A 10,928-nucleotide genomic window follows, 5' to 3' on the forward strand; every position below is an offset into this window, starting at 1 on the left:
GCAATGTATTTGAGAAGATACATCCTCTTTCCAAATTTTTTCATTCCCAGAAATTAAGTTTGAAGACCTGGGTTTTGCTCACCCCCTTACACATTCAGCTGTGAGAATCACGTCTTGCCATCACAAACTGGGAGAGTATCTGCAATTGAATAACATTTTGTGAATCCACTTTTCTCCCTGTAGCGTGGTCCTCCAGGAGGAACTGGCAATAAAATAGAATCAAATGGTGGCAGCGAGGATATATTTACAAGACCAAAAGGATCAGCTCCAATACCAGGCTCACTGGATCCAAGACCACCTGTAGGAAGGCCTGAAGTAGAATTTGGACCTGATGACCATGGAATAAGGAGGGAGCCAAATTCTTTCAAAGATAATGCTGCACCAATTGTCTTTCTCCCAGTATCCACGCCACCACAAATACCAAGAGAGCAAATTCATAAAGGTACTGAAAATATAACTTTAAGTAATGTATTTATTAATGTACGCTTAGCAAGGAGGTGTTTACCAACTCAAAAATAATACTTTGTAATGTACTTTTGATGCAGTTATTTCTTTAAAGAAATTCCCTACCAGTCTTCTCTCCTCAGGTACCTGCAATACCTTAAAAGCAAAATAATGTGGATGCTGGAATCTGAAAGAAAAACAGAAAATACTTATAAATCTCTCTGTGGAGAGAGAGTAGAAAAATGTTTCAAGTCTGGATGGCCCTTTGTCAGAGCTAAGGGCAAAGAGAATCAGAAAACATTTATACAATGAGGGTGGGGAATCTGTAAAAAGGACAAAGGGAATGTAAATGAGGATAAAGACTGCTGAGAGAGGTGCTAAAAGTGTCCATTAATGTCCATCTCTCTCCCCTCTCCCACCACTCCCTCTCCCCCCATACCAACTCTACTCTGGGATCTGCTGCGCAATGGAATTTACCTCCTTGCTCACCTTCACTATTGCTGCACCCTACCCAGATTTTTATAGACCAGTTGTACCTGATGCCAGCGTGACGTCACGCCAGAGAGTGGGGAAAGGGGCTGTGTCAAACTCACCGATACAAAAACATTTAAGTTGACGTGCCCAGATCTTGTTGGAAAAAATTGCCTGGGAAGACTGTGGAAAGCAGAACATGTTACATGTTTTTCTGCTTCTGCGCATATTTCTTGCTGTGCTACGTCATTCAACCAGCGCAGCAGGGTGGAAACATCGTGCTCAATGACATAATTTGTCATTGGAGAATGCAGACAGTGTTACACTGTGGTGCTTACAATTTCTCACCAAGTCACTAATTGCTTATTCTGAAAAGTGAGGTGAGATTACAGGGGACTGGAACAGGCCATTCTGCCTTTAAAGACTGTCCACTATTCAATAAGATCATAACTAATTGTATCTTCATTCACCTACTATTGTGCTGTAACCCTCAACAACCCTGCTGAATAAAAAAAATCAGTTCAGCTGACTCCAAGTAAAAGTTACAAGTCTCAGATAATTCCTGAATTTCTGTGTGATTTCTTGATATATTTCATATCTTGATACATTTTCAGTTCTGAACATCCTGTTTAAAAGTAGGGAAACAAAATCCGTACACAATTCATCTTCTCTCTTTACTGCCACCTGCTGATGAGGAAAGGGTTGAGCTAATCTTCAAAATTGAATATCAGAAGAATTATGGTCTATCTTATTTACTTTCCATTATTAGATGTCAGTACTCTCTCCAAGTGGGATACAATAAGTTAGCTATGTTAATAGATGAATGTTCCGTGGGATCTGCTGTTAAACCAGACAGATCAAAGTTTGATCTAGGATCTGTATTTAACTCATTTTGGCTTCAATAGATGAGTGCCCTAGAAAGAGGAAGGCCAAAAAACCTACCAGGTACCTGCAATTGATCAGTCCAAAATGATCATGCCCATTGACTTATGGTTTTGATATAAAACCAGGATTTCACAATGTAATCCTAAAAAAATGCAGTATAGATCCAGGAATCCTTTACTGTATATTCTAGAATTTGGCTTGACGTAAATTGTCAAGGTAAATCAGTGGACAGCCTGATGAGATGTGCAGCATGGGGAAAGTGAGCATTGAATGTGGACAAGATTGGCCTAAACTGGGATGCCATCTATAACAGAATATCTTAGACACCCTCTAAGACTGACAGAACGGACAAGATATTGCAGGTCACAAAAACAGAAAGTGCCCAATCGGATGATGCGGTGCTGTTCCTCCAGTTTGCATTGGGATTTACCAGAACATTTCAAAAGGGCAAGGACGGACATGTGGACAGGAGAGCAGGATGGTGTGTTAAAGTGGCAAGTGACAGAAAGGTTGGGGTCCTGTTTGCAGAAGGACCAAAGGTGTTCAGCAAAGCGGTCACCCAGTCTACGTTTGGTGTCCCTGATGTAGACCGCATTGGAAGCAGCAAATGCAATAGATCAGACTGAAGGAGGTACACATAGAGCACTGCTTCACCTGAAAGAGGTGTTTAGGACCTGGGACAGTGAGCAGGGAGGAGGTAAAGGGGCAGGCGTTGAACCTTCTACGATTGCATGGGAAGGTGTCATGGGCAAGGGGTGAGGTGTTGGGTGTGATGGAGGAACGGACAAGGGTGTCCAGAGAGAACCTGTGGATTGCTGAGAGGATGAGTAAGGGGAAGATGTTTTGAGTAGTGGTGGGGAAGTGGGGCGGGGCAGGGGGGTGATACCCAAGCACAGCAAGGTTGCTGGGTGAGGTGGGGCCTTGCATGCATGCTCTAGTTGGGTGGGGGAGAGGGGGGGCTGTGGTGAGTGTGGGCTGTTGCAGTCTCAGGTCCATAGGTTAGAGGTCACTGCTGGCTCCGTGCTCATGCTGTGCACATTGTCCTGACTGCAAAGAGATCCCTGAGAGGTGCCACATGAGGCCCACAACTAACCCCACGAATATCGACCTCATTGCGCTGCTATCTGTCTGCTGGACAGGCACTGTAACTGACAGCCAGGTTGGGTTTGGCATGGAACTGAGCATCAGCTAAACCCTAGTTCAAATGTCTTATTCCAAGTAAGTGGCATGCTGCCCAGACACGTGTCCCTTCCATGCAAATCCTTGTGTCATTTGTTCCAGGAAATTACTCTAATGCCCGCAGGCCTTCAAGTGACTAATAACGTTCTGTTCTTGGTTTCCAGATCCGGCCTGCAAAGAACCCCTTGATCAAGGAGCATGCAGAGATTATGTTATTAAATGGTACTATGATAGCACAGCTAATTCTTGTGCACAGTTTTGGTATGGAGGCTGTGAGGGGAACAAGAATCGCTTTCAGTCGGAAGAAGAATGCAAGGTCAAATGCTTACAGTTTAAAAAGGTGAGTCTCATATATAGGTAACAAATGAACATTATGGCCTTGCAATTACACAGTGATAGTCAACGCATTCATCTGAAATTTCATTCATTCTTATTTTAGTGAAGGCATTAATCCATTTAAAATAATAATGTGCCACAGCACTCATAACATCTATGTGTTTACAATAATGCAAAGACCTTAAGCTTTCATTAGATTACTATATTGCTTTAAATGCTTTACTTCCTACTTGCCAGGTGCCACAGCAATTTCAGCAATAGCAGCAATTTAAAGAAATTGCTACTGTCATGAAGTCTCCTACTTTAAAAAAATGGATATTTTCTTCAATTAACACAATTAGATGTTATGGGTTTCTATTTTAAATTCTTTCTAATTTTCTCCTCTGCTGTCTTGAGAAGACTGTGATGCAGTTCTGAATGCACAGGTTACAATCAAATCCAATTTGCATACAATAGATATCATTCCTGAGGTTGAACCTGTTTTCATTCATGCAAGAACAATAACGTGCGGAAATACATTCCAGGGCAGTTCACAGTGGCACAAAAAAAATCAGGTCCTGTACTAACGGGGATCAATCTGGTGAAGTGAGCAATGACATGAATTTTAAGGAAATTCCTAAGTGAAGAACAGGAGGTGGACAATCAAAAACGTTAAGGAAGCAAATTCCAGAGTGTCAGGCTTCAACAGCTGAAGGTACAGGGGCCAATGTTGAGGTGACGGAAGGAGAATTACAGAAGATCCGGAACAGAAAGTTCTGGGAGTCGAGCTATAGGAGTCTGGTGAAATTTTAAGAGATAGGGAGGAGTAAGACCACGGAAGAAAATAAATACAAAGATGTGAGTTTTAATTTGGAGGAGGTGAGGGATCAGATCAGACTATTGATTTTGGCTTCTGTACCAATAATAGTTATTGGGTTTTTATGTTACAGAAGTGAACAGCCATTTTACAGGATCGAGGAATTAATCAAGAGCGCTGAGAAGAATTTTTGTCATCAGGAGAAAAGCCAGCACTTTCCTGTGTTACGAAACACTCCCACAGTTTGTAGCTGAATATGTTTAGTAATTCTGTGTAGTAGATCCTAATGAACTGTAAAGAACAGTGTTCTCAGGAAATGATTACAGTCAGTGAAAAGATCAAAACTGAAAAAAATCAAATTCAAAAATTAACATTAAATAATAAAAAGAAAATGTATCAGAAACTAATTCATTCTCTATGCTATTGGCAAAAAATAAAACTGATAACTTATTCAACAGAATATAATGAAGGTCGTTCAAGTAAATAATGATGATTTGTATCTTTTCAGCCTAACAGCATCAATCTTTACTTGAGGGGGAAGACATTGTAAATGGAATTTCCCTCTACCCAAAGAGTAAAGTCCCATATTATTCCGAAGGTTTCTTGGTCATTTGTATTCTCATCTGGTTACTCTGAATTACATAGAATTTTACAGTGCAGAAAAATTCAGCCCAACAGTTCCATCTCCACACAAGCCTCCTGCAATACTAGTTCACCTAATCCTGGCAATATATCCTTCCGTTCCTTTCTCCTTCATACACTTACCTAGCTTCCCCTTAAATACGCTTAAAATACTCATCTCAACTACTCAAAGTGTTGATGTATTCCTCATTCTTAACTACTCTTTGGGAAAAATGATTTCTCTTGAATTCCCCATTAAATTTATTAATGTCTTAGATTTATAACCTTTAGATTAGGACTCCCCTGCAAATCTACATCAACTTTTCACAAGTAAAAGTCCTCTAACAGATTAAGCTCAGGCTTTTTTTTAAACTAAAGTAAAAGTCCTAGGCCATTAAGTCTTTGGTCATTGATAGGAACTTTCAAATCTTGTCTTTTTTTTACTTCAATATCCTTTTAGTAATATGGAGACCAGACCTGTGCAAATTATACTAAGTGCAGGCTAAGCAACGTCCTATCTAAGCTTAAAATAATTCTCATGTTGTCGGGCATGATGGTAGTGGAGCAACTTCCTACTCAGTTCTATCCTGTTCCAATTGGGAAGTGATAAGAAGAAGACAATGTGACCTAAAATTAGATTAGATCTGGGGCTGGATTTTACAACCCTTCACTCGCATTTTTGAAGGCCAGGCATGAGGTCTTCCCACCACCTTTCTGCTCAACTCTGACCTGACTCCCAGGTTACAGTAGGTAGAGAAGGCATCAGGCAGCCTGTCCACCCTTGAGCCTATTGAAGTCCTGAAGTGGCCAACTGATGACCATTTTGGGTCTTCATTCCACCTCCCTTGCTATTTTACCTGCAGTAAGGGAAGGTGGAGGCCAGGTGGGAAGCTTGGCAGCTTTTCCTCTGCGGGCTGCTGTTGGGCAAGAGTGGAGGGGGAGGAATTTCCTTTGGGGGGTGTGGGGAGGATCTTTGTGCTGCTCGGAGGCACCCTCCCCCAAGATCATAGCCCCACTGTAACCTTCTCTCTGGGCCGCTACCCTGGCTCCCCACCCGTCTCAGACTGGTGCCAGACAGACACACTCAAAACTCCAGATTTACCTTGAAGTTTGGGCTACATCATTTCTTCCCAGGGACTGCCTGTAATCCCAGCAGTGGCAACCACTCAAACACGGGGCTGCTGCAACTACAGAGCTGCTGGTCAATCAGATTGGGATTATCTCTCAAGCGACAATGGAAATCTCGCCCTGGAAATTTAAACGCTGCTCCCAGGATTATATCCTGTGATCCTGCAGGGTCGCAGGATATAATCCAGTCCCTCCTCTCAAATTTTCTCTAGAAAGTGTGTTTTGCACTTGCATCAGGGTTAAAATTGAGCCCAAGAATCTGCCTTGGAACTTTGAGAATCTCTAGCAAGGAATGGAGTTCAGATTCAGGTCGGTCATGATTGGAGGGTGGAACTGGCTCAAGCAGCTGAATAACATAATCCTGTCTATAAAATAATGAGGGGCATAGATCAGCTAGATAGTCAATATCTTATTCCAAAGGTAGAAGAGTATAAAACTAGAAGGCATAGGTTTAAGGTGAGAGGGGAGAGATAAAAAAGGCGCTAGGGGGCAATTTTTTTCCCACAGAGGATGGTGAGTGTCTAAAACAAGTGACTAGAGGTAGTAGTAAAGGTGGGTATAATTTTGTCTTTTAAGAAGCATTTAGACATTTATATGGATAAGACGGCTATGGGGGGATATGGGCCAAATGGGACTAGCTTAGCTGTAAAAGCAAAAGGGCAGCATGGACAAGTTGGGTCAAAAGGTCCATTTCTATGTTGTAAAACTCTATGAATCTATGGTCCTATGGCCAGAAATTTACTGCCTCCTGCCTGGGGATTTTATCTACAATAGGAGAGGCCAATGCCAAGCATTCAGCCCACCAGGTGGCCAAGCAAGAAAGTGCCTCCCTTATGGTCGCCCTATACCCAGTGGAGGCCCTCCCCAAGCTGTGAAGTCCCCCAAGGTATGAACTCCTTCCCTTGAAGTTCTTCCTTGATCTGTAGCTTCCTGGGCCCCCTGCCCTGCTGGATCCCCTCACCAGAGCTTGCCAACATTCAAGCTTCCAAACTCATCTTTCAGCCTTGTTCCAAAACAGCTCACTTTCCCCTGGGTTTGTCTGGAGTCCTAGCAGTGACTTCCAGGCCTAGTGGACTGATGGGACAAGAACATAAGAACATAAGAAATAGGAGCAGGAGTAGGCCATCTAGCCCTTCGAGCCTGCCCCGTCATTCAATAAGATCATGGCTGATCTGTTGTGGCTCAGTTCCACATTCCCGCCCTCTCCCCATAACCCATAACCCCCTCTCTTATCAAAAACCCATCAACCCGCGTCTTAAAAATATTTAGCGAGGTAGCCTCCACCACTTCAACGGGCAGAGAATTCCAGAGATTCACCACCCTTTGAGTGAAGAAGTTCCTCCTCAACTCCGTTCCAAACCGCCCCCCCCTTTATCTTGAGGCTGTGCCCCCTAGTCCTACTGTCCTTTCTGAGCGGGAAGAGTCTCTCTACCTCTATCCTATCCATCCCATTCATCATCTTATATGTCTCAATGAGATCTCACCTCATTCTTCTAAACTCTAACGAGTACAAGCCTAGTTTATTCAGCCTCTCCTCATAGCTCAACCCCTTCAACTCCGGCATCAGCCTAGTAAGCCTCCTCTGCACTCCCTCCAAGGCCAAAATATCCTTGCGTAAGTACAGCGACCAAAACTGCACACAGTACTCCAGCTGCGGCCTCACCAATGCCCTATACAGCCGCAGCAAGACCTCCCTACTTTTATATTCAATCCCCCTTGCTATGAAGGCCAGCATCCCATTCGCCTTCCTGACCACCTGCTGCACCTGCAGGCTGGATTTTTGCGACTCATGCACAGGGACCCCGAGGTCCCTCTGCACCGTCGCCTGCTGCAGTTTTTCGCCACGTAAGTAATAGTCCTTCCTACCATTATTCCTACCAAAGTGGACCACCTCGCACTTGCCAACATTAAATTCCATTTGCCATTTCCTGGCCCATTCGCCCAGCCTATCTAGATCCTTCTGTAGACTCTCCACACCCTCCGCGCAATTTGCCGTTTTACCAATCTTGGTGTCATCAGCAAATTTCGACACCATACACTCGGTTCCCTCCTCCAGATCATCTATTTAAATTGCCATTAGCTCTCAGAGGCAGGACTTCCTCTTGGATGGGGTTGCAAGTCCCAACAGAAGCCAATTAATTAAGCTCAATAGCTGCTAAACGGCTGCAGGATGAGCCCATCAAGCATGACATACAAAAAAAATAGAAATGCCGTTTAGAACAGTGTTTTAAGAAACCTGGGTAAAATCAGACATTTAGGAGTCAAGCCACATATTAGAATGTTAATAGATGTACATAGTTAGAAATAACAGGATACAAAAAGACTTTTATCTAAATAAATATAAAGAGATTTATGAGCCATTGAAAAGTTCCAGTTCTGTACTGACTGTACTTTCCATGGGCAGCACTGTTTGACATTGAGCAAAAACAATGGGTCAATAATGCTAAAGATATTCTGATGTTTTGATGATTAGAATTAACAATCGATCTCCTCTGATGGCATGGATAGTAAAGTGGTGTATAGTGTGCTGCACCTATGCACACCCAGGAGTGCTGCTATTATCTGGACCAGGTAACTAACGTAGTCCATACCCACAACTGGAGTTTTTTTTCAAACACTGACTACAGTTTAATGTTGTGTGTAAGCAACATGGTGAACAAAAATGAAATTTCTTAGAGGATCTTGTTGTAAAATACAATGAATAACATTCCAGTAGATGCATTTTATCATAATTATTGTATTTCCCTTTTTATAAACAGTTTTGCTTTTGCAATTTTAAAAATCAGCCACAATGTTTAAATTTGATGTACTTGTGCCAAAGAGGCTATTTGCAGTCAGCAGATTTCATCAGCACATCAGTGTTACAATTCAGCAACTGAGAATTGAGTTTCTCTCGCTTACTAACATTCTTCATGGATGCAATTATGTTTAATAATCCTGCTAAGGCACACTAATAAACTTAATACAAAAGGACACCTTAGAACTTAAGATGGTAAAATGTTTCAGTTTTCTTGAAAATTGAAATACAATTTTTGTTCAATGCTTTGCAGGGCCTGAAAATAACTCAGAAATTTGCTTTCTAATAAGGAATAACTTTCCTGTTGAAGTCCATTTAAAGTACCAAAGAGTGACTCACAGATGATTAAACAGTAGTAATATTGGGTAAATCAACATAAATGCAAAATTTCTGTATACTCCCTATTGAGTAAATAAAGTTTCAAACTGTATTTAAAGTCTGTGGTTTAACTGGTTTACACTACATTAACAAGGCTCAAGATAAAAGCTGTTTATAGAGAGGGTGATTGACATGGATGTAGAGAGAATTGAGAATGTTTCAACTGAGTCATTGGAACTGGTAATTTCATAAGATGTGCTGCTGTATAGCTATTTTGGAAGCTGTGGTTTACTCATACTGCTGCAGATGCTATACCTACTGCATGCCAACCCATTCATATGACTTTCACAGCTTCATCTTGATTTCAATTCAATGTAAAATAAATATAATTTTATTATGACATACGTGATCAGTCAAACAGATGGAGTGAGTTTCTGCAAAAAGCATAATACCATTAACTATTTCAAAAATTTGGAAGGATCAATTTTCCCTAAAAGCTATTTTTAAAAAAACATGTGGATTGCTTCCATTGTGTTATACTTAATCCTGTCCGTAGGACTGACACAGAATATATTCCAATCATTTGGCGACATGATAGCACAGTGGTTAGCACTGCTCCCTCACAGCGCCAGGAATCCGGGTTCAATTTTGACCTTGGGTCACTGTGTGGAGTTTGCACATTCTCCCAGTGTCTGCGTGGGTTTCCTCTGGTTTCCTTCTACAGTCCAAAGATGTGTGGGTTAGGTTGATTGGCCATTGTGTCAGGGGGTTAGTTGGGTAAATAAGTGGGGTTACAGGAATAGATCCTGGGTGGGATTGTGGTCAATGCAGACTCAGTGGGCCAAATGGTGTCCTTCTGCACTGTAGAAATCCTTGTGATTCTATGATCTATGAGTAAATTATATTGAAAAGTTCCATAAACTTGAGTGAAGAGCCACCATAAATTATTTTACTGTAATTAGATCCTTCCCTCTAATTCCAGTGCTACAGCCCTTTGAAATGTCAGTAGCACTTCAATTCTAGCCTCTTTATAGCATCCCTGATTTTAATTGCTCCAGCAGTACTTCCATTTGAAAAAGATTCTAAACTCTGGAACTCCCTCTCTAAACTTCTACACCTCTGTACCTCTCTTTCCTCCTCTCAGACACTCTTTAAAACCTACCTTTTGACCAAACTTTTCATCATCTGCCCGAATGTGGCTTGGTGTCAGATTTTGTTTTCTGCCTTTTCTGCCCTTTGTGATATTTTACTACCGTAAAGGTGCCAGATAAGTACCTGTTGTTGTTCATTGGTGTCCCCACTGACTGGAGGATGTAATTATGGCGCAACTTTATATGGCAGTTTTCAACATACATATGGACATTAGAGTTTAAAATGAAATATGAAAAATAAGATGATCTTAAAATGGGAGCTGAATCATAATAACATAAGAACATAAGAAATAGGAGCAGGAGTAGGCCATCTAGCCCTTCGAGCCTGCACCCCCATTCAATAAGATCATGGCTGATCTGAAGTGGATCAGTTCCACTTTCCCGCTTTCTCCCCATAACCCTTAATTCCCTTGTATATCAGAAACCTATCTACCCGTGACTTAAATATATTCAGTGAGGTAGCCTCCACCACTTCAACGGGCAGAGAATTCCAGAGATTCACCACCCTTTGAGTGAAGAAGTTCCTCCTCAACTCCGATCTAAACTGCCCCCCCCCCCCTTATCTTGAGGCTGTGCCTTCTAGTCCTGCTATCTTTTCTAAGCAGGAAGAATCTCTCTACCTCTACCCTATCTATCCCCTTCATTATCTTATATATCTCTATAAGATCCCCCCTCAGCCTTCTAAACTCCGAGTACAGACCCAGTCTATTCAGTCTCTCTTCATAGGCTAACCCCCTCATCTCTGGTATCAGCCTAGTGAACCTTCTCTGCACTCCCTCCAAGTCCAATATATCCTTTCACA

General features: G+C 42.0%; 1 protein-coding gene across 1 annotated transcript in view; it reads left to right on the forward strand.

Moving 5' to 3' along the window:
- LOC145355508 (uncharacterized) overlaps positions 1-6,952 on the forward strand; it is a 207,281-nt gene extending 200,329 nt beyond the window's left edge. The window contains exons 34-36 of the mRNA XM_080207731.1: positions 184-442; positions 3,144-3,319; positions 4,245-6,952. Coding sequence (XP_080063857.1) covers positions 184-442; positions 3,144-3,319; positions 4,245-4,250 — 441 coding nt within the window. The 3' untranslated portion in view covers positions 4,251-6,952. The remainder of the gene's footprint in view (positions 1-183; positions 443-3,143; positions 3,320-4,244) is intronic.
- Positions 6,953-10,928: the final 3,976 nt, after the last annotated feature.

Source organism: Carcharhinus amblyrhynchos, chromosome 2 (assembly GCF_965287045.1).
Source record: "Carcharhinus amblyrhynchos chromosome 2, sCarAmb.v2.hapA, whole genome shotgun sequence".
Classification (NCBI taxonomy): domain Eukaryota; kingdom Metazoa; phylum Chordata; class Chondrichthyes; order Carcharhiniformes; family Carcharhinidae; genus Carcharhinus; species Carcharhinus amblyrhynchos.